The following is a 24,509-nucleotide window of genomic DNA, read 5'->3' as shown; positions in this document are numbered from 1 at the left end:
TTTACAAAGAAATTTTTTTATCAGTTATAAAAAGAAATTTACGTGAAAAAATATTTTTAATAGTCATAAATGAACCATTTACGTGAAACTAATTCAAAGTTTGAAGTCATAAAGTGGAAGTTTTTAATGTTCAAAGGGCTAAATGATAATAAATCTAAAGTTTGGGGACACAAATAACAAAAGTATTTCTATAAGAATAAGTTAGGCTTATAATCTCAATCGCCCCCAAGGATAATAGTCCGCAAGTTCATTTCCTCTTCTCACTCTTTTTTTTTTTTTTTTTTTTTTTATCATTTCTGTAATTTTGTGTGCTCTGTATTTTAATTCTTGGGGTTTAGTGACAGCCGGAGAACTAGTGGGACAAGGCAGTGAAGTAGAGGTATATCGGAGTGATGCGAAGGAGACTTACTTGATCTGTTCTTGGCCGGTGAGTTCATAATTATTAGACAGATTAATGTTAATTAGTTGGTGATAAAACCTGCCAATTCCTCTGTCGTGTGTGTGTGTGTGTGTGTGTATATATATATATATATATATATATATCTATGTTACTTGACATTGAGAATTTCAACTTATGGCAAACTCTTACTAATTTCTTCAGTTTTCAAATTCTTTTTCCTCGGTATGCAGTGTCTATATATGAAATTTTTACCATTTCAAAACAAAATTTGAAGTTTTTTCTTCTCTACGATCAGTTTTAACCATTAAAAAAATTTGTATGTTTGTGGATATGTGCGTGCGTTCGTGTATACATGTCACGTTCATATTTATAAAATGGTCTTTTATTAGACTTTTTTTTTTTTTTTTTTTATGGCCTTCGGTTGTATTCCGGTTCTCTATTAAAGTAATTTGCATTTTTGTTTAATATTGAATGACTCATTTGTTTCATGCGTTTAAATTAATGATTTTGATTCTGCTACAGTATTTTTTTCTTAAAAAAATTTAAATTTCAAATGTCAGAATTAAGAATCACTAGTTTAAATGCATGAACTAAATGGGCATGAAGTGTTTGGTATATACGTGTGTGTGTATATATATATATATAAATATATATATATATATATATACTGGTACGTATGTTTATGTTTCACGGTCATGCATGATTTGTATGCAAATATGTTCGATATGTAGATGTGTGTATTCCCATAAAAATTGCTTCATATCATTAGTCTTTTTTTTTTTTTTTCCAAAAAACATTGAAAAACAAACATCTTTCATTGTTATCCCAGTTTTTTTTCTTTTCCTTTTTTTTTTTATTCCTAACTTTGTTCTTATAAGTTCTACGAACTTTGAGTAATATATAATTTGTAGCTAATATGCCTAATAATCATTTGTTTCAAAGAATATATAATTTTTCGTTTGACGTAGGAAACCGCTGACACGTCCACTCTTCTGGTTGAGGCTTAGTGGGTTATAAAAGCTGATAGAATACTAGCATTAAACTATATTGAGGTTTATCTGTTATAATTCAAGGATTATATTATCTTGTTCAAGTTGCACCTTCAATAGAGCTATGTGCCGAATTGTCTCATTAATTAGGAACTTGAAGGGCTTGGAGTTATCTTGGTAGTAATTCTTTAAGCAAACGGAAAAAAGTAGAAAAACGGGAAACAAAAATAAATAAATAAATAAAAATAAGGACTTTAGGAAAAGCCACCCGTTGGCAGACATAAACCCCAATCCCCTTGCCCAAGGTTAGGTCCGACATCGGCATAACCCAACCTCGGCCTCAATCCTAGCCCTTATAAACCCCAGTTTAACCTCGACCAACTTGAACGGAATCCGCCATATGCTCAACCTGATCGTGACATGTCGGTCCAACCACGATCCTAGCATATCATCTCCTTGGTCTAACTACTGCTACGATCCCAACTTCTCACTTGAATCCCGATGTTTGTCTGACCCCATCCTTAGTCGTAGTCTAACACCGACCAATTTCGACTACAATATGGCATTGACTAGGTAGTCTCACCCTCACCTAATGTCGGCCTCGAATTGACCCCACCACACCTTAATCTAGCTTCGGCCTAGCATCGAATCGATCTCGATCTGACCTCGGTGCCATAGAGAACCTCGTCCGCCTTGGAACAATCGCGACCTCAGCCCCGATCGGGTCATATGTTGACCCTAATTGACCTTGACTTTGATTTGACTTTTGCCTCGCATCGACCTTTGCCTTCACTCTAGCTCGTTGGTTGACCTTGGTCCAACCACGGTCATGAAACCTAGTCTCTAGTTCGATTCGACACATAGCGGTTTGCGTCAACCTTGTCTGACCCTATTTTGACTAGGCCCCACATGACCCAACCTTTGGCATCGAACTCACTTACAAAAACCTTGACCTCTCATCCAACTTCAATCTGAGCCCCTCGCTCAACGTTCGTAAGTCTTATCCTAGGGTCAGGTCTACTTTGACTCCCACCAAGTTCGATTGTTGCCCATCATAACATTGATCCCATTCCAGTTTCGTCCTTGACCTTTTTCCTACACTAATATTATCTTGGCAGCGCCCCAGCTTGACCATTAAGAATAACCTAAATATTTTTCAAAACATTTTTAAAATAAGAAATTTTGTTTCCCAATTTAAAATAGAGAAGACCTTTAGAAAAAATAAAATTAAGTTTACCAATGTGTTTTGTAAATTAGGAAATTTCATTTTTTTTTTGTTTTGTAAATAAAAAATATATATATCATAAAAGGCATAGAATATAACTTTAATTATTGATACATACAAATATGTAGTCTATCATAGTTTATGTTCGGCTGGATAGCTTTCAATATTTCCACTTCTTAATTAGGACTTATAGGTAGATGATAAGCACGTACATGAAAACTTTCCTACTATAATATAGAGTTAATTAGATTTTTTTTTTCATGAACTATCTTTAAAACATAACATTCATCGCCTAAATATTGGTGGTACTCCATCACTTTCCCACATCAGACACCTATTGCTTGCCTTACTCCGTCATATGTGCCAGCTAGAGGTGAAAGTTCGGGCCACCCAATCTCAGCCTGGTGGCTCGAGTGAGAATTTCGGGCTGGCCAATTATTTTCACATGACCGGACCGACAAATGGTGGGCTTGGCTTGGCCCTAAAGCCCAACAAGCCTAAAGCTGGGTATGGTCAACCCGAAATTTATAATGTAACTTTAAAATTTGAAGGATGGGTGGCATGTATACCAATAATTTGAATTTTTTTTTTAATTTGAGGTGGGGACTTGAACTCTTTATCTTATGGTGGAGTCAAGTGTTGAATTACCGTTAGGCTATGCTTGCAATCACAATAATTCGATTAAAACTTAATTTCGAGTTTTAGATTAAAATTAAGTTTTAAACTCAAATTAGATTTTAAATTGATTGGATTACCAAAATACCCCATATTATATACCATGAGCCAATTTTTCATTTTAAAAGTCGAACAAAAGGAGCTTTTTTTTTTTCCTTTATATAATGTTTCATAATGCATAAACATATATTACATTTTGAAAATTATAGGGTAAAATGTTAAACGAAAATTTCTTATTATTCCTATAATAAATGAAGGTTAGATGAGAGAACCACAATCATCAAATTAATCCTATAAAACATTCTAATTAAGTTAGTACCCTAAAATAATTTTCAATAGAAGAATTTTTCCACTAGGATTAATCCTATATGCCACGACAATTTTCAGTTGGAAAGAAAGGACATGAAATAACATTTAGAAAGATGATGGCAGTCTATAACTATAAAATTGTCACGATAAAGACTACTCAAGTTCCTATATATCAGCAATTTGCTCCCTAATTAATGATTTCAAACTCGGAATTTCGCAGTTTGTAAAACTCAAACAACAGAAATGGAGTTAGCAGGTGCTGTGGTCCAGGCCTTGACGGAGCAAGTTGTTCAGGGTGTTGGAAAGGAAGCTCATTATGCACTTGGCTTTGGTGGTCACTTTGATCAGACAAAGAAAATTCTAGAAGTGGCCAAGAAATTCCTTGAGAACAAGGATGTTATTAATCACAAGCTTAAAGAGGGACATGCCAAGCCAGCCTTGATTCAGCTGAGGAAACTAATTTACGAAGCTGACGATGTGGTGACAGATTGCCTAATGAGACGCGAATACAAGGATGACGGCTTACGCGGTTTCTTGGATCGTTGTGATCTAATCTTCTTGCATCAAGCAGGAAAGAAGTTGAACAAGATTAATTCCGAGATGCAACAAAATTTGAAGGATTTAGGAGCATATGACATACCAGAAAGCCAATCTCGTACTGAAGATGGTCATCACTCCCAAAACGAGGAACGCATATTGGCGTCGCAGGATTTCAATCCAAATGAGATAATTGGATTAGAGGATGCCATCAAGAAGCTAAAAGGGTGGATCGATGAGCGCGACAAGGGGCTCCAATGCATTGCAATTGCGGGGATGGGGGGCTTGGGCAAAACTACCATTGCCCAACAAATCTACAATGATACAGAAATTCAAAAAGTCTTCCAGACCATATGGGTGACTGTTTCAAGGAATTACCAGGAGGATGTAATTTCAGCAAAATTGTTGACAAAATTGGGAGGAGGAACATCAGATAGGAGTCACTTGTTCAAAGCACTCAGTGATGCGCGCAAAATTAAGAAGGATGCAAACTATCTTGTTGTCATGGACGATGTGTGGAGCATCGATGATATCGAGTGGTGGGATAACATTCGCAGTGCTCTAACCATACAAAATGGAAGAACTTGCATCATTGTTACTACTAGGGATGAAGGTGTGGCGGGCCAAGTGGTTTCTGAAGCATCGCGAATTCATAGGCCAGAATTACTTGATAAAGAAAAAAGCTGGCGGTTGTTCACCAAGTTTGCCTTTCGTTCGACCGAAGGGAAATGTGAAAGCCAGGGATTTGAGGAAAAAGGAAGGGAGATACTGGATAAATGTGGAGGGCTTCCACTATCAATCAAGACAATCGGATCCTTATTGGCATCCAAGAAGGACCTTTCTATATGGACACAGGTGTCAGAAAGTTTTCATGATAGGTTGGCGGTACTTGGAGTAAAGGATGATAAGGTTAAGGCTTCTCTCGCATTGAGTTATGGAGAACTTGAGGCTCACCTTCAGCAATGCTTGTTGTGTTTGTCAATTTACCCTGAAGACCATGCGATAAGGGCTGAGCAGATAATCCATTGGTGGGTTGCAGAAGGCCTTGTATCGAGGCAGGGCTCAAACAAATCTGTGGTAGAGTTGGGCTATCAATACCTTTCAGCCCTAGTCAGTAGATGCCTGGTCGAAGTTGATCGTCGAAGAAACTATGATGGGAAAGTTTACACTTGCAAGGTACATGATGTGGTACGAGAGTTGATTATGGAGATTGCAAAATCGGAGTCATTTTGCGCCTTCAATGAAAAGGGCATCCAAGTATGGGAGAAAGATTCTTACTGGTTAGGTTTTGTTGATGAAATGATCGGAAATATCAATTCATTTGGAAACAATTCAAAACTCCGGTCGCTGGTACTCGTGACAAGCAGTCCCATCGAAATCAGCCCAAACTGGGGGTTTCCACTGTCCCTCAGGATGTTGGATTTATCTGGTGGTTGCACTAATCTGGATGAGAAAAGGGTGAAGAATCTCTTAGACTGGATTGCTTCGCTTGAGCGCCTAGCGTGTTTGAATCTAAGTGAAGTTAAAAGTCTAGAGGAACTTCCATCTTCAGTGTGTAAACTCCGAAATCTCCAAATGTTGATCCTTACTGGTTGCAGAAAGTTAAAGAAGCTACCCTCGTCAATAACAAGAATGAAGAAACTCACTGTCCTGCACCTGGGAGGTTGTTCCCTCGAGTATTTACCTCGGGGTTTGGGGAGGCTTTCAGGTCTTCAAGATCTCACTGGATTCAGATTGGTTAGTAAGCAAAATGCTAAAGCTTGTGATCTGCATGAGCTTTCGAAGCTGATCCAACTTAGAGAGCTGCAGATGGTCATAAGTAATGATGACTTTGAAATCTTAGAAAGTGAGCTGAACGAAGTTCTCTCAGAGCTCAAAAATCTCAAGGTTCTAGACATTGACGCAAGTGAATGCCAGAGACCGAAAGCTTTGAAAATGGTAGATTGTCTGTACCCTCCTAAAGGCATTAAGGAGCTGTATCTTCGAAACTACCAATGCAAGGCGATGCCGAAGTGGATTCATCCCTCAACCCTTCCTAAATTGCAATATCTATGTGTCGAGGATGGAGACGTCAGCAGCTTCATTCCTCAAGTTGAAATTGTCCGTTCGGAATACGTCTGGAAAGAACTTGAAGGTTTGTCATTGAAGAACCTGGGGAAATTATTTGGAGACTGGCAGGAGTTTGAGAAAGTTATGCCTGAACGAAAATATATTGAGGTTAGTCCTTACGTCCAATGGAAAAATCTCCCCCAAGAAGCTAAGGAGTCTGGGATCTGGCGGAAAAATTAAGGAACACCTTGAAAGAACAATAATGGATCCAAATGAAGCCTGAAAACTGCTTTCTTCATGGTGGCATTTGATCCTCAGTGAGTTGAATAGATACTTGTATCTTTTCGTCGACCGTGTGTGTTAGATACTGGTGTTGTTGGTTTTGGGAGTGTGTGCTGTTTAATAAGTTAAAAGTAATTAATGTTGTTTAATTTTGTTAGTGTGCGTTTAAGCTGCATGGATTGGTTTCTGTACTAAAGAATGTTGTATCTATGTCCAACTAAAACTGGATTTAGTGATGTAACATATCAAATGTTTGTGTAGATATATTGCATCTATATATTTTGTTGTAGTTTGTGTAGAACTGTTCTTAAGAAAAATGTCAAGAGCCCAAAGATGGAAAACCAGTAAACCACATGAAACAGAGCTGCATGCGTACTATTAAATTCAGATGAATACTCGATGTTTTGACAGAAATCATATCTGCAAACCAACGTAAGACGAAACAAGTATTAGACTAGAAAATATCTTTATTAATAGTTTTGATTTCGTTGGTACTTATTTTCATATAAGAAAGTTTCTTATTAATTTAATTTTGGATAATGTACCCGATTATGAGCTTTGTAATTATTTTCATATAAGAAAGTTTCTTATTAATTTAATTTTGGATAATGTACCCGATTCTGAGTTTTGTAATATGTATTTATATGGAGTCCTTTTTATTGTGCTCCTTACTAGTGAATTCTCCATATCTTCTTAATCCGTGAATGTAAGCATATTGTTGAACACGTTAAATCTTTATTGTTCTTCTTTTCTGTTTTCTTTTTATTAACAAGAAATTTGTTCTGCGAAAAGCTCCAAGCACAATTGTCCCATATAAATACCGTTATAAATTTGAACAAATCTAAACTTGATGAGATGATGGACAATTCCATAATATTCACTAGTATACATCTTACCTAAAATTCTGATCATTGGTAAATACCTGTAAAATCTTAAGACATGCAATTTATATCATTGATAAATCATTGGTAATTTATTTGCCCTTTCAGATAACACTTTCTTGAACTTACATCGGAGAAGTGGAGGAATCAACTTATTTTACCAACAAGAAAGCTCAAAACTCGGGCAGGGGTTGAACAGGTGCACAACAGTGCTAATTAGGCTCGAAAGAAAATTCTATGTACATCCCTATTGCATTCAAATCCCATTGAATTAGTTTGGACAGATTTCATACGCTAGTTTTCTTTAATTTTTTGCTTTTTTTTTTTTTTTTTTTTTTTTTTTTTTTTTTTTTTTTTTTTTTTTTTTTTTTTTTTATGAAACTTCTAAATATTAATTGTTTGCTCTAACTAGAATGTCAGATGTTCTTAAGCGTGAATCAAATAAGGTGCGTTTTGTTAGTGTATTCGTGTCATGATTTGAATCATAATTCATAATTCGTTATAATATTTTTTCTTAAAAAAACACCAATCCACATAGTCTTGCCGGCCTTTTATCATATACAACATGCTTGTGATACTCTCTTGGTATGACTTTGGACAGAACAATGCTTAAAAATGTTTATGCTACTAAACACCATACACTAATAAAAAGTAAATCTAATATTATAACGCTTATCTTTTATTAATTGTAGTGTTTAACACATAATAGTGCGCCAAAGCATTTTTCATTTGGAAATTATTGAAAAATCAGCTTTGTCGTACAATGATATCCTGATGCGTCGCTCACACATGGTGCGTGATTAAAGCTAGTGGCTGAACGTCTTAATCCAGTGGATAAACACCTAAATTAATTCACAAGTTTGAGAAAAAGAAAAAAGTTGGGGAATAAAGAATACAGTATCATTGACCCAACACAATGACAATGATATTGTATTCTTTATTCTCAAAATTGAAAGCAAAAATACAACAATTCTTCAAAATTCAAAAAGATAATTAAATATACACCAAATTATCCTTTCATTTCAAAAGTAAATAAAGGAGACGTTTGACTCATAAATTAGAACCATGAGATTAGAATCATTTTCGATTTACGTATATTTTTTATGAGAAAAAATACTGTAACGAACCACGAATTATGATTCGAATCAGGGGCGAATCGCGTGATTAAAGCTAGTGGTTGCACATCTTAATCCAGTGGATAAACACCTAAATTAATTCACAAGTTTGAGAAAAAGAAAAAAGTTGGGGAATAAAGAATACGGTATCATTGGCCCAACACAATGACAATGATAGTGTATTCTTTATTCTCAAAATTGAAAGCAAAAATACAACAATTCTTCAAAATTCAAAAAGATAATTAAATATACACCAAATTATCCTTTCATTTCAAAAGTAAATCTAGGTTGTAGATACATGTTCTTTTCATAACTCGAATCACAATTCAAATTTTTTTATTCCAGTATTTTCTCTCACAAAAATTCAAATTCAACTTTTTTACTATAGTATTTTTCCTCACGTGAAATTCGCTTTATAACTCAAGTTGCGAAAAGAATAGGCATTTACACTTGGAGACAGTTTTACGGCTAAATTGGCAGTGCTTTAGAAAGTAAAAGAAAAAAAAATGAAAAATTTGGGGAACACTCTAAACTCAAATATTCAAAAATAGAGATTCAAGGGTCAAGTAGATTTTTCTCTCTATTTTTTCTTTTCTAAACCATTGTCATGTTGTCGTTTCTTGAGTTACCATTCTCATTTTTCTTTATACTAGTTTTTAGCTCGCGTAAAGATTCATTTGTATGACATCAAAAATTCTGTACAAAACGGTGCTAAAATTTGGGCTACAAATCACTTAAAAATAAATAATAACAATAATCGGGAAAAAATGATAATGATTCCAAGTGACGCGCATGATTTATTTAAAATTACGGTTATGCAAATTGTTAAAAAAAAAGAACAAAAGGAAAAAAAAAGCATAAAAGAAACGTATTAGAGTATGGTGACTCAATTATATTTGGTTCGGTCTGAAAAGTTGCACATATATATGTTAATTATTCACATGAATCTGTGTGTTATTATTTTTTTATTGCAAATTCAAGTTTTTTAAGTTAAGATTCATTTGTATGACATCAAAAATTCTGTACAAAACGGTGCTAAAATTTGGGCTACAAATCACTTAAAAATAAATAATAACAATAATCGGGAAAAAATGATAATGATTCCAAGTGACGCGCATGATTTATTTAAAATTACGGTTATGCAAATTGTTAAAAAAAAAGAACAAAAGGAAAAAAAAAGCATAAAAGAAACGTATTAGAGTATGGTGACTCAATTATATTTGGTTCGGTCTGAAAAGTTGCACATATATATGTTAATTATTCACATTATTTTTTTATTGCAAATTCAAGTTTTTTAAGTTTTTTTGTTGTGTCTTAAATTAGTTTTTTATTTAATTTAAAATTTTAACTTATTTTGTTGTGTTTTGTATTAATTTTATCTTATTTTGTTTAATTTTTTTTATTTAGTAAGGTGTTATTTTATTTTATTTTAAAGTATTTTGTTAAATTTTATTTTTTCCTAATCATTTATAGCATTTTTATTTTAATTGCACCGAAAATTGGTGCAAAATAGTGTTAAAGGGGACAAAATCGATTTAAAAATAATCAGAAAATAATGATAATTAAAATAATAAAAACGATGTTTTTCATGACCGTCAGATCAAAAAGATCGACGGCTATGATTGCGTCAGTGCTGCAGCAGGTGGGACCCTGTCTTTTCCTTTCATCCAATCAAACAGCGACACATGGCTGCAGTGTATAAACAACAACAAAATAAAATTATACAAATATTTCGGAGAAACTCCTCATTCACAGAACAAACAGCTAGCAATATTCTGTTTCACTAAAGACGAAGCATGAAAGGAAAAAGTGCCAAAGCACAAACTACTGTACATAATGAGAGTATGCCTGATCATTAGGGGTGCAACGCTTCATGAATCAATGATATTCTTGCCCTTGATTTCATGACGAATCGAAGTGGGGATATCAAACTAACTAAGGCCTTCAATATCGACAACCTGTGTGATTGATCTGGACGAATCGGCCGCTTTATCGATGTCTCCATAGACAGTAGTACTTGAGGTAGATGGATCAGGCAGAACAACATCACTCAGTGTTTTCTTACCGTCAAGAACACTCAAAACTTGAGATATCGTTGGTCTCATACTCGGGCTCGAACTGGTGCACTTCACTGCTAGATTCAACAGGGTGAGCGCTTGTTTTGCATCGTACAAATCGTACAAGTTTCTGTCCACCAACTCTATCAGCCTATTTCCTTTACTTTGTAAATCATACGCCTGCGTTACAACATATATGTTTAAACATGCGTGACCTAACTCATAATGAACAGTGCTATAGAGCACCAGAGATGCTGCGCAACAACTACTAGTAGAAAGTGAGGGCCTATAAGAGAGACTCGCCTTTTATTAATAGTGGTGCTTAGCACTAATGATGTCCTCATTCATTTTTCATAAATTATAACTAGAAAAAGTTAGCCTAAAAATTATTTAAATTATTACTTAAGTTCCAATTTTGACCATTAAATTTGCTAACTTGGATCGGCTGATGATCTAGGCGCGTTCCAAATATAGCTAATTGAGATCATAGAATAACATCAGTTAATTTATTAGACGTTTGGTTCACAGATTCAGAATTATTCTCGGTTTACGTGTATTTTTTATGAGAGAAAATACTGTAATGAGCCACGAATAATAATAATTCGAACAATGACATGAATACTCATACCAAACACAGACGTAGTTTCTTACCGTGTCCAGAAGAAACTCCATTCCCTGGCCGCATGATTTGTCTACTTCACTTTTCCTCCCACTGACAATTATCAGGACGGCCATCCCAAAACTGTAAACATCAGTCTTGGGTGATAAAATTCCTTGAAAATATTCTGGTGCGTTAATTCCTCTGTCGTCAGAACAAGAAATTCGAAAATCAAATTGAATCATGGAAAGTTCAAAGCCATGTTTAAAGAATTAGGGGGAGAAAAAGAGGGAGTTCCGAATTGAATTAAATTAACGTTTGTCTAGCTAGTTAGCTAGCTAATTATAATTATAATTCTATCGTATTGTTTTATCGAATTAGTAGATTGGTACCTTAATACTATTTCAGAAATATTAAATAGGTATTTAGTACTTAAAAAAACGTGCCTTTTTTGAGTAAAACTCAAAATTACTTTCTTTAATACAATAAAATGATAAAAAAAAATCAAGAAACAAAAAAACGGCATGTACACTCCTCCTTTAGAATGATTTGATTAAAAAAATCTCAGTATATTTTTAATCTGAAAGACAAAAGAAAAAAAAAAACTTTATTGTCAATTATAATGGCATCAAAGTAGTCGGATGCATTTTTTCACTAACGATTTGGTATTCTCTTAACACAGAGGTACCAATAATACACATCGCGATATAATTATTCCTTATTTGTCACTTACTTTGGTGCTTCTTCTTTGATGAGCAAAAGCTGGTCTTTATCACTATGAACGCCTGCCAATCTTAAGTCTGAAAGCTTGGGCTCACACTTATCATCAAGAAGAATATTAGCAGTCTTGATGTTGCCGTGAATGACCGATCTATGAGGCTCATGTAGATACGCCAAACCCCTCGCTATTCCAAGGCAAATGCTAAATCTAGTTTCCCAATTAAGCTTCGATTTGGGTAAATGACATGACCCTGCAAAATTTAATATTATAAGGAAAATAGTAGAAAATAGGCCAATATAAAAAGTTTAAGAAAGTATATAGGCCAATTTTTAGTTATAAAAATTAATATGCCATAACTTGTCAAGTTATAATTCATAATCAGATAAGTTATGAACAAACTTATCAAGTTATGGTTCATAACTAGACAAGTTATGGACAATTATGAATAATAACTTATCAAGTTATGGTTCATAACCAGACAAGTTATGGACGAAAACAGTAATTTGGCCTATTTATTAACTTATGTAAACTATTGGCCTATTAATTTTAATTCATCTCAAATCTTGGCATATTTCTCTCTTTCTCCCTATTATTAATCACTAGCATGGGCCCGTTTGGTTCGCACATTCAAGTAGTAATTTTGATTTGTTGACGAGAACTTTGCAAGAAAACTATTAGTGGAAAGTTTTTGAATTCAAATTTTTTGTATGAGAGAAAAATACTGTAATAGAATAAAAATCATAAAATTTAAATACATTTGTCAGAAGGGCCCTAGATTCAACAAAAACAAATAACAGTGGTAGAAGATTTACCAAATAAGGCGTTCTCTAGGGATTTGTATTCCATATATTCATAAACGAGCAACTGATAGCCTTTTCCAATATGAACATCCCACAATTTAAGGAGGTTCTCATGTGCCAATGATTTCATGTTAAAAACTTCGAGCTTTAGTTTATGGATTCTTTTCTTATAACGGGAGGAAAGCTTCTTGACAGCCACTTTTTGATCTTCCAGTACTTCGGCCTGCTTGATCAGAAATAATTAAAAAGTAATCAAAGACCTCTCATATTTTCTTTCGGTCGTTTCGTAACTCATACTGATCGGTAATACATAATTGCATGTCTTTAATTGTTAGATCTTTTAAAATCACATCAAAATGAAAAAAAAAAAAATCAAAACTAAATAATATTTCTAACAATTTAAAATAGAGCCATACTTGTGGAGTATTTTTTATACCCTATCGTGGAAATTCTCCTTCTAAATTAAGGAAATACCACGGAGTAGAGAAATAAATAAAATTAATTATAATTACCTCATAAACTGTCCCTAAACTCCCGGTTCCGATCTTCTTTTTGAGGCTAAAGTTTCCGGTAGCTCTTATTAATTCTTTGAGGGTGACATTTTTTCCATCACCTACTTTTATTTTTGCTGTACAAAATAAAGGTCATTTATCAAAACTCTATATATGTTAGATAAGCGATAATTTACAACATTCAGGCCTTATTCACTTTGTGGATTTGAGTTTTCAATTCGAACTGAGATGTGAAATTTTCTAAGAGTTTTTAACTGCAGCAGAAAAAATTAGATGTAATATTTTCTGAGAGTTTTTAACTATAAAAATTAAAAATTAAAAATTCAAATCGATAAAATGAACGAGGCCTCAAAAATTTCATATTTGGAGCTGGGCTAGCTTAAGTATGTACGTGTCTTGTCTACTACTCTTACCTTGTAATTCTTTGGATTCCAGAAATCCCATTGCCCAGGCTAAAAGTAACATCAGCAGCAGAGAAATTATGACTGAAGCTACAGAAAGCAATGATATATGCAAGGGAGATAGTCCACCACCTCCTACTTTGAAATCTGTGTGATGGAAGCTATTATTAGCCAACAATTGTAATTAACGTATAAAATTATGAAAATGGCTAATTTGATATTAATCAAGTAATTTACATATATATATATATATATATACACATATATACACATATATAAATTAAGAAAGAGGGTAAATGTATCTAACTAGGTTGGCACCCTCTAGCCACTCTTGCCACACTAAGCTCCCACTCAAAATATTATAACTAAAAATAAAAAGAGAGAAAGAAAAAAGGTCATGGAAGGGAAATTACAGAAACAAGCCAAAAAGGCTCAAGACAGCAAAAATAGAAGAGCGGCCTAAACAAAGAACTATTCAGAATTCTTGACTGATAATTGCCCCACATGAGAAGCCGATCAAGACTTTTTTCTTGGAGAACCCGACTTAAACCCTCTCTATAAGAATCAGGAGGGGAAAAAAGTACATCCATCCTTTTCTACTTTGAACAAAACCGTACCACTAGGTTTTTGAAACTAGATAACAAAACACCACAAACTTGGAGAGAAAAAAAACATCGTTCATTCATTTCGTTGGTTTGAGTTTTCAACTCAAGTTAAAAAGTGAATTTATGTAAAAAAAAAAAATATATATATATATATATATAGCACAAAAAGTTAAAATTTAATTTTTGTGAGAGAAAATACAAGAGTAAAAACTTAAGTTTTGATTTGAATCAATGAGGCAAACGGGGCCGAAAATTTATTCTACTGCAACAATACAACAATTTTACGCTATAATTTTTAATTGGTTAAAAAACAGTAATAATTGAAAGTACTGTCAGTAATGTTAAGATTTCTTGGCTTGTTTTTTCTTTCTTTTTAGTAGACGAAAATGAGCGACTGGCAATGGAAAAGGCTAGAAAATCTCAGCTTGTACTACCGGTTGTGACCTTATTGCAATAATAAAAAATAAAAATAAAAAAAGGTAAGGAAATAAAGCAAACAACATTTACCAGGATTGACGGAAATGGCTGAAATAAGCGGACCATTGTAAGAAGGTTTCTTGATCTGAGACCCTTTTCCGGCCCAATACAAGTGAATATCCAATAAACCGTCACCCTTTACTTGAGTGCTGAACGTTTTATTGATTGCTCTGTAATAATCACCTGCCTCGTCTCTTATGTTGAAATCACTCAGTACCCTCTCACCCTTCATTAATAGTATTGAAAAACTAATTGGTACCGAAAAATTATATTAGTTTATTGAATCAACAAAGATAAACTATAGAAACTGTTATTATACTTGATTATATTAATGATAATGGTTTCTGATTTTAAGGCAAAAAAAAAAACAAAAAACAACAACAACAAATACGAGCTTTAATTTCAAATTAATTGAGGTCGGCTATATGAATTTCTCGTTTTCAGTATGCTCTATTAAACACAAGACCCTCATGAAATCTTAGATCTTGAAAGTCGTGCCTAACTATGTCAGCCTAAGTAATTCTTAGTCTACCCCTCGCTCTCTTAGTATTAGGTATTTGGATGTTCTTCTAGATGCATTTATGTATGCATGCATGTATGTATGTATGTATGTATGTATGTATGGTAATGTTTATATTTGTATAGGGACCTGAATATAGACGTCAAATAAACGTTTGCTTAGCTTGTTATAGTTTGCGACTTCTGAGACGTGAAGACCTTTGTAGACAATTTCAGCGAAGTGAAGTGTGACGTTATAAGTCCCCTCATACAGACTTAGGCCGTAGTAGTTCAAAGAAACCGGCGAGAGCCGAGAGTTTTCGTATAAGGATGCCTCAGGATTGAATACTTTGTAGGGCTCTTTTTGAATAAAATCACTTGAATTGAAAGTTTCTACGAAGAAGTCTCCTGAACAGCTATAAGCCCAGTTCCGGTTTGAATCTTCACAGAAATAGTCCGTTTTATTATCTGCCTCGTAAATATCCTCATTGATGGTTATTTGATCTCCACCACAGTTTATGCACAAGGAGAAGACTGCAAGAGAAGAAAGACATATGTTATATATAGCTATTTTCAAAATTGAATCAAATTTTATATGAGTTATTGAATGACTGGTTGGTATTAAAAACTTGAGATCCCGAGTATTATGACAGAAATATCATGATATTTATTTGTAAGTAATTATCAAATTAGTTATGAGAAATAAGTAAAATATGGATTCTATTGGAGAAAAAGAAAATGATAATTTTGAAGAATAAACTCACATTTGCGTTTTTTGGGGAAATATGCTTCCGCCATCTGCGAGGGATTAAGCCTAAAAGTAGCTAAAATTAGTTTATGAGAAATTAATGGTACTTTTGAGTTTTTTAAGAATCAAAGATCTGTTGTCCAATTTTCTTGTTTCGTTAGCTGTCTCTCCGATTTAATTTTGACACGTGCTAAATTGTTCGAGTAGTTTTAACATTTAGTTTATATTTATGTGGTCAGATTATTAAATTTAAATGGCGTGGTAAATAAATAGTAGAGAGACAGCCAACGAGATAAGAAAATGAAGACACGGTAGATCTAAACTTGTTTTATAAACGGCTGAGTAGAGAAAATATCACCACACATGTATGGGAGAGTTGTCGAGGAGCTCTGACAGCAGCAGCAGGCAAACAAGTTCCTGAGCCAAATAAAAAAATATACATTTATATCTAGATAGATAGGTAGATAAATATCTAACAAAATATTTACACCAACAATTGAAAAAAAAAAGTCAAGATTTGGTTCTCACAGATTTAATTTGGCTGGAACTGGGACGTTTATTTCTGAGAAGTTATTGTATGACAAATCCCTACAGCATTTGAAAACATAAAGTATACAACATGAAAAGTACATATGTACCGATAGTACTGATGTTTCACACGCAAAATTAATTATAAGAAATTAGTCCGTTCTATGTTCTAACCAAAATAAGAGCGATTTTTTTTTTTTTATCACAAGGAGCGTAAAATTAATATTCATGCCAAACAAAAAATCAGAATGTAAAATATTCAGCCAAAAAAAATAAGAAAGCTGAATGTAAAAGTTAAGGACATGACTTCAGGTGTGGAATCATACATCCTAGTTCTTGTTGAATGAAAAATCCACGCAGGAATGGTTCCGGTAAGGTTATTTCTTGCAAAAGACCTATATAAGGAAAAACATATACATCATATATTAGCTAGGCTGCGGTTTTGATTTTCTTTATCAACCAATTAAGAAGAACAAGTAATATCATATTTTCTCTTACATATGAATTAAAAACGGTTTCCATGTCTCTGGAATTCCACCTGTTAGGTTGTTGAAGCTCAAATCTCTGCAAAATTGAAATTCATAGGATATTACTTGGCGTTTTTATTACTTTTAAATTTAAACTTAAAACGGACAGTACTAATATCTCTACAATACTAGAACATCTTTCTGAATTACCAATGTGTCAAAAATTATGCATCTTGTTGGAGGATTTTTTTGAGACGGTCTAGGATCATGCCACGTGTCACAGACTGTGGCCGGAAACAAAATAGGAACCGAGATATGGAAGGATATTGATTCCCACCTCGATTGAGGGAATGCATAGATCTCGATCAAGGAATGAGACTGAGGTTGATAGGGAATTCTGCCGCCTCGAGACCAAAATAGACTAAGGTCGAGAGGAAGGCGGGAACGACTCATGTCAGGGAGAAAGGATCCTGATGCAATGACACATGTCTCATCTTCCTCTAATTAATGTGATCAACCCAAATGAGACGCGTGTAAAGTGAATAACATAATCGAAAGAGACTTTTCTTGGATTAGGAGGGCTTCATGAGGCCTTCCAAAAGCGGAATGTCCTAGGAGAAACCCTAATAGGAAACAAATGATGACGTGTTATGATCAAGATGGATCAAGAATATTCATTTGGTCATGACAGTTATCGTATAATTAGAAAGCGATGAAGATTGTTGAGAGGACTTGAATTCCATCTCTAGGCCAAAAGCTTTCTGTCCTCTTCTGTCATTTTAATTCCTTTGGATATTCTCCTTGAATATTTGTCTGAGCAACTCCCGAAAGTTGTTTGGAAAACCGCACAAACACATCCTAGCTAAGAACTTTTTTTTTTTTTTGGGTGGTGTGGGGGTGGTGGGTAAGGACTTTAGGAACGCAGTTTCGCTGACCAATTCTTTCAATTTATTATGCTTTGTTCAATAAAACATAGTGCTAATTGACTTGAACTATACATACATACATATACAGCGCTCTTGTAATTTGGCAAACTTTTTCTAAATTTTAGCTAATGTAGCTCGTGAGGCACTCTAACTACACTCTTTATTTTAAGTAAACATATATAGATTACTTTAATATTTATTGAACCGTTTGCATTTATTACGGTTTGAAAGAATTAACTTACTAATTCAAAAAGTAATTGTCTCAAAGAATAAAATAATAAAAAAATAAAATGCGTAGCCCCTTCTCACTAGATAGATTTGGCTAGTGTGGAATTTATTTTCTAAAATAGTAAAGCCATTTGGCTAATGGTTGGAGTAAAAAAAAAATTTCATTAGTTATTTTGACTAAAGACATGAAATAGCTAGCAAGATTAGAGATGCTCTTAATTTGAGAATTTTATAAGAACTTACAGGAATTTGAGTGATGAAGACTCACTAATGAACATGGGGATTGAACCATTGATTGAACAGTTTCTCAGTATCCTGCAAAAGGAGAGAGGAAAGGAAAAGATCATTCAACAGACAATATTTGATTCCAGTTCTATTAGGATTAAAATCACTCATTCATGGGAAAACCTGAAAAAAAAATTTTAAAAAAAAGTACAGCGTTTTAATTTGGGGAATGTGTGGGGACGATGGCAACTGGAACGAGGATGTTCCGACATCACTTATGGTCCTGTGGGAATTAAGAACCAAAAAAATAAAATTCAATTTTTCCCCATAAAAAACAAAAAGCAAATTGTATGTACAATCATTATTAACAAAAATATAGATCATGTTTTTTTCGCAATTCAGATAACTATTGATCAATCTTTTTGCTACAGTTTTTTCCTCACAAAAATTTAAAATTCAGCTCAATTTTTTTATTAAAACCTATGAAAAAAAAAAAAAAACATACTCATAGTGTATGCAGAAAACTCGTAAATCAAGTGATATAAGATGGGCGGTACTACACTTACAGAGACTCAAGCATTGACAGATTAAAAACCTCTGTTGGTATCGGTCCTTCAAAATTATTTCCCAATAATTTCCTGGAAGAGCAACGCAAGCTTTTTCTAAAAAAGCAGTTCAATTCAGAATCTAAGGCAAGTAAATGCTGGAGATTTATAATTACTTCGATTATATTTGTTAAATATGTGACATATACATAAACCGAGTGGTTTTATTAGTTGAAACAAAAGTACTGGAGTCGTTACATCATACAGATGCACCCAGCTTCGTGTCGTTTTTAGTAATTAAGAACAAGAAGGTTGCGTTTGGTATGAGATTTTCAGAGCCAGGAATTATGATTTTGGTTTAAACTTTTGTTTATTTACAAAAAGTAAAAAATAATTTTTAAAAATCAGTGTTTGATTTGAATAGTTCTTTCAAAGTTTGAATTCTGATGTGATGTTTTAAACTAGAACTATCTCAAAAAATAAAATCACCGCCTCTTTGATTTTGGATGGTTCAAACCTCTGATTCTGATTCTGGTTCTAGAACTATGGTTTGGACTTTAAATTTAAACCATAAATCATGATTCTAGTTCTAAAACTAAAATTATTTTGATTTGAACCTTTATACCAAACGTAACTGAAATATTAAAACGCCGTAACTAGATATTTGAGCTCATACAAATAAATTGCTATAGAAACAACCGTAAATACTTAAGAAATGATAACTTACAGACTCCGGATTTCGGGCCAGTTTTTTACGAAATGAGGAAACTGACCAGATAAACTATTCCCAGATGCTTTACTGCATCGCCAAATTAGGTCGTTTTGAAATGATCATTATAGTAAACATTAGACGATATCGTATGAATTATAACAACTTATTGCACGTAGAATGACATTATTATGAGAATGGAGAGAACACTTACAACTGCTGCAGTTTGCGAAGTTGGCCATAACTCTCTGGCAATTTCCCGGTTAAATAATTGGATGAAAGACAACTGCAACAGTATTAATAAAGAAAAGTATAATTTCCAAATTTTCATTAATATTTTTCTCTTTTTTCTTCACTGGTATAAGTTCTAGAATCTGTTGTGTACATAACTTACAGCTCTATGAGAGAACTCAGATTTCCAAGTGTGGAAGGAAGACTACCGGAAAGTTGGTTTTCAGCTAATTGCCTTGAACAGTTGTGTATTGAAGATCATGGAAATTAAGGTTAATTAATGTCAGGTCAAGGGTAATTCAGGAGAGTTAATTAAAAAGTGTGCGATATGATTGATTATGCACTGAAGAGCAAGGCTGCAGCGGCCGGGCTCGGCCCTGCCACCTTTTGTCGGGTCAGTGGAGCCTACCGCATGTGAGGCGACCAAACTCTGTCCGGCTCTTTAGAACTTTACTTTAATAAATAAATAAATAAAAGAGAGTGGTCAATTAAAGTTCAAAAGATATTACTTTAAATAAATAGAAAGACAATTTTACCCCTTAGATAACTAGTTAATAATTGATTAACTTCTAATTAATCGGTAAATCACTGATTAATTTGAGTTAATCGGTAATTAACTTGAGGATACCAGACATAGTTTATCACAGATTATCTAAGATTCTAGAGCTAATCAGTTAATCACTACTTAACAGGAGTTAATCGGTGATTAACTGAAGGTGGGAATTTAGATATAAATTAATGAAGGGTAATATAAACTTTATACTACATGAAAGTTATACAAATCAAAAGAAATGAATTAAAATGGTAAAAACCAACAACCACCTCTTAAAAATGGTATATAGTCAAATAATCTGTGGTCTATATATTAGCATAAAGGAGCCAGAGATCGCCAACCTAACAGAAGGATAGTATACTCAAACTAGCAGGAGAAAAAGAGAGGAAATTAGGATGGACGTATAAAAAAAAGAAAAAAAAAAGAATAGCAGGAGAAAAAGAAAGGAAATTCTATTCAAAATCAGTCAAAACTCGAAACCCACCAAAAAAAAAAAAAAAAGTTATAGGGACAATAATTGACGTACAAACGAGCAAGATTACTGAGAGATCCCAGCTCATCGGGAATTGAGCCTGATAACATATTGAAGTCCAGAGCCCTGCAAGCCAAACCCCATTAGAGATACATAATTATATACACGTACAGACAGAATCTCGTCTTGCAAATTAAGTTGAAGAAAATATGTGAATTTACAATCTTTCCAGAAAATCCAGTCGACCCAGTGATGATGGTATACGTCCGTCGAGGAAGTTGTAACTCAGATCGCTGTGGCATATAAATCATGTAGTTAAAAGTAATTAATTTTTGGACTTAATTGCATGATTGGAATTAGAATATATCATATTTATATTATAATTTCTTTAATAAATATTATTTACCGTAACACTAGTCAGTACGATACTGACAATTTGATCTCTCAACTAACAAAAAATATATAGCACATATATCATAAAAAAAAGGCGGACCCCGGTGCCAAGAGGCTCCCGTACTATGACAGGCTCGGGAGAAAGCTCAATCTCATATGTAAGCAGTCTTATCCCCCAAAGAATAGGTCATTTCCGGGATTCGAACCTTAGACCCCGGGTGCAAACGCAAGCGCTCCCACCACGGTGCCAAGACCCGCTTTCATAGCACATATATCATATATGATCAAAATTAATTGATCAATACTGCTAGACAAAAATCAGACTTGAGCCATGCTAATTAATTATAATAGATTTCTTGATTCAGAAAATATGTATAATTTGATCATAACTAAGACTTACAGATATGCAAGCAACTTCAAGTTCTCTAACTCCCCTGGTATTTGTCCTGTTAGTTGATTGTGCGAAAGATCCCTGAACATATATATACAGACCCTATTTATTATATGTAATATGTGTACTGTATTACAAGAAAAATGACTTATACTTGCAATAGAGCACAGACTTACAGGGTTTCAAGATTTTTCAAATTCCCCAAGGTATTTGGTATGCTTCCTTGAAGCATATTATTGGATAGATCCCTGTGGTTGTCAAGATGAATGTTAGTATTATTCATATATAACATAGATTGATAAAAAAAATTAATGATTGAGAATATTATTTATCATGTTTAATTGTTGCTCATAAATATATTTAACATGCACACTCATAAATTAAACTCTTGAACGCTATTAAATTAAACTCTTAAACGCTATACTATTAGGGTAAAACAATGGACCCTACCATAGATTTTTTTTTTCTTTTTGAAATCGAAAATATATTTGATGACATAAAAGACAATAAAAACACCAATACATAGTCTCCTACTACAAGAAACACGTACTGGCAAATAGCTGGTTCTACCAGTGAACTCAAATTTGAAATTCTTAAGGGAAAGTTGTGTACAATCGAAGTGTACACCAAATATCAAGCGCACACATGGCTAGAAACAAATCCAACAAACGGGAAAAAAAAAAAAAAAAAAAAAAAATTCCACCATTCTTACACATTCAATACAAATAAAATTGAGAAAAGAAAAAACAACCACAAAAAAAAAAGACAACAACAATTCAAGTTAAGATGTGACTTTATGTAAGAGCTTTTAACTGTATGTGACATTTTATAAGAGTTTGTAACTATAATAAAATTAGAATTGAAAACTCAAATCGGTAAAACAAATGAGGCCAAAGTTTTCAACTGAGAGTCGACTATCAATGCCCAAAACAGAAAAAGACCGTGCAATGAATGAGGAGAGAAGCACCGTCAATAAGCCTTTGAACTAATGCATGTGCACCACACAAGCCGCCCAATATGACACTTCTGACACCTCCAAATGCTCGCACCACAAAGGATGAGACCTCAAAAGAGCAAAGATGCATGAAAAACGACGCGCTTGGAAAGCCACTCCAAAACAACTAACAATCCTTCCATATTTCATCTCAGAATTCAACTCCTATGCCTCACAACAGCCATCACCGTCCTTGCCACCATCTTAGCCTCATCACTGAGCTCGTGAAAATATATATATATATATATATATATATAAAGCCAAAAACGAGCTCCGGCCAAAATGCTACCCTCTCTTTGTTTTTTATATATCTCTCTCTCTTCTCGACGTGTAGGTTCACCGCTCATCCCCACCGGAGAATTTTTCTTGAATATATTCACCAATTTTTTCCTTCCTAGATATATCGAGGAAAAGTGCGGCTAAATTTTTGGTTTTGGTCTTATGGACGATCTATTAAATAAACGAAAGGAAATAAATTGAAATTAAACCGTTATATTGCCGCATAAACAAGCCATGAGCAGTAAGAGAAAGAGAGACTTAGATTAAAAAAAAAAAGAAATTTACATTTCGGTTAGATATTGAAGATCACCAACTGCATCATGTATAATTCCACCCAGTCCCAAGTTACCTAATCTCCTGCCAGTACAAAAACATAAATTAGTTATTTACAATATTGTCAATTTCAAATTTATAAGACGAAATCAAATCTTTTTCAAAATCCAGGCCCTTCAAGATCCATTGACCAATCCTTTTTTACACTTACAATTTGGTGATGTGGCAAGTTTTTTCATTGTCCTCCTTGTAGGTACAATTTTCGCAAATAAGATATGCAGTGGAAATATGATTTTTGCAAGGCGAGCGAGAAATTTCAACGTCTAATTCTGTGCTCGAATCGAACGCCTCTCGAATGGTTTCCAGAGCAATAGCTGCCAATAATTTCAGTACACTAGTTATTTTCCAGTAATTAAACTTCTATGAAAACAAATGTAATGTGTTGGCAGCCTTTTGTTTTCAAGTAATAAAAGAATAAAAAAAAAAAAAGCCAACCAAACTGCATCGATCAGAAGGAAAATAGTAGCAAAATATATATAGAACTATCAATTAATTAAAGAGCACGGTTAATTCGCATAAATGAAATAAAAATAGAAATAGAGCAATAGCTTTCTTGTACGTATTCGTAACACTAATTACATACTAAAGAACATATAAATTAAATATAAAAAAAAAAGTTAATTAAGGGAGTTATCCGACTCCTTTTAGTATTGTTTTCTGATTAATTAAAAAAAAAACGTTAAAATGTACTAATAACTCGTTATCACCTTAATGGTAATATAATTATACGGTATTTTAACAAATACACAAAATTTTCTCATACACCAAAGCAATCATATGCCACATACACAAACACCAAGTGTATCACTCAAAATTAATTTTCAAGACAGAGACAAGAACGAAGACAGACTACGGCACATACCTAGCTCCCTTACACTTAGCACACTACCAAGGGGTAACATATTATTAGTAACCCATTAGGAGACTTATACTTCAGCAACACAATTGGATCTCGCTCTTCGTATAGACCCCATGATCGCTGAATTGCTACCGTAATGAAGCTTCTAGTAAGTCAGTAATTGTTTGCCTACGACTTTGCAAGCTTGTACAATATTCTGATGACATTAAGCTAGGAATAATGGTGACTAGAAACTATATACATACATATATATCCGGCCAGTAGAACTAACCAGAAACATAAGAAAATCTGCATATTAGGTAAATATAGTACAGATATATGGATCAACAAAACCGCAAATCTCTCTGCTAATTACTCCACGACAACGCAAGGGACGCCCCAAAGAACACCTAAACATCTCAGAAGAGAGTTTTGGACTGGAAAAAAACAAAAAAAAAACAAAAAAAAACAGAGAGAGAGAACACAGTAATGTTTTAAAACATTTCACAAACAGCTTT

At 33.7% G+C, this 24,509-nt stretch overlaps 2 protein-coding genes across 2 annotated transcripts; one reads left to right on the top strand and one right to left on the bottom strand.

The window, feature by feature from the left end:
- The first annotated feature begins 304 nt into the window (after positions 1-304).
- Positions 305-6,726, top strand: LOC21396839 (disease resistance RPP13-like protein 4). The gene is made up of 2 exons (XM_010092708.2): positions 305-427; positions 3,819-6,726. Exon 2 carries the CDS (start codon positions 3,842-3,844, stop codon positions 6,422-6,424), a length of 2,583 nt encoding a protein of 860 aa, XP_010091010.1. The 5' UTR covers positions 305-427; positions 3,819-3,841; the 3' UTR covers positions 6,425-6,726.
- A 3,588-nt stretch (positions 6,727-10,314) lies between these two features.
- On the bottom strand, positions 10,315-24,055 carry LOC21396838 (probable LRR receptor-like serine/threonine-protein kinase At1g53430). The gene is made up of 23 exons (XM_024162080.1): positions 24,016-24,055; positions 23,305-23,467; positions 23,106-23,177; positions 20,818-20,889; positions 19,902-19,973; positions 19,722-19,793; positions 19,526-19,597; positions 18,820-18,915; positions 18,465-18,536; positions 18,272-18,343; positions 16,906-16,971; positions 16,734-16,802; positions 16,408-16,467; positions 16,243-16,296; positions 15,896-15,945; positions 15,283-15,665; positions 14,664-14,859; positions 13,564-13,698; positions 13,151-13,266; positions 12,651-12,861; positions 11,851-12,088; positions 11,171-11,321; positions 10,315-10,699 (listed from the first exon to the last, which is right to left on the bottom strand). The coding sequence occupies exons 1-23, from the start codon at positions 24,053-24,055 to the stop codon at positions 10,394-10,396; spliced, it is 2,838 nt and encodes a 945-aa protein (XP_024017848.1). The 3' UTR covers positions 10,315-10,393.
- Between the last annotated feature and the right edge of the window lie 454 nt (positions 24,056-24,509).

Source organism: Morus notabilis, unplaced genomic scaffold, assembly GCF_000414095.1.
Source record: "Morus notabilis unplaced genomic scaffold, ASM41409v2 Scaffold802, whole genome shotgun sequence".
Lineage (NCBI taxonomy): Eukaryota > Viridiplantae > Streptophyta > Magnoliopsida > Rosales > Moraceae > Morus > Morus notabilis.
Note: the sequence above shows the minus strand (reverse complement) of the source record. Positions and strands in the feature narration are given on the sequence as shown.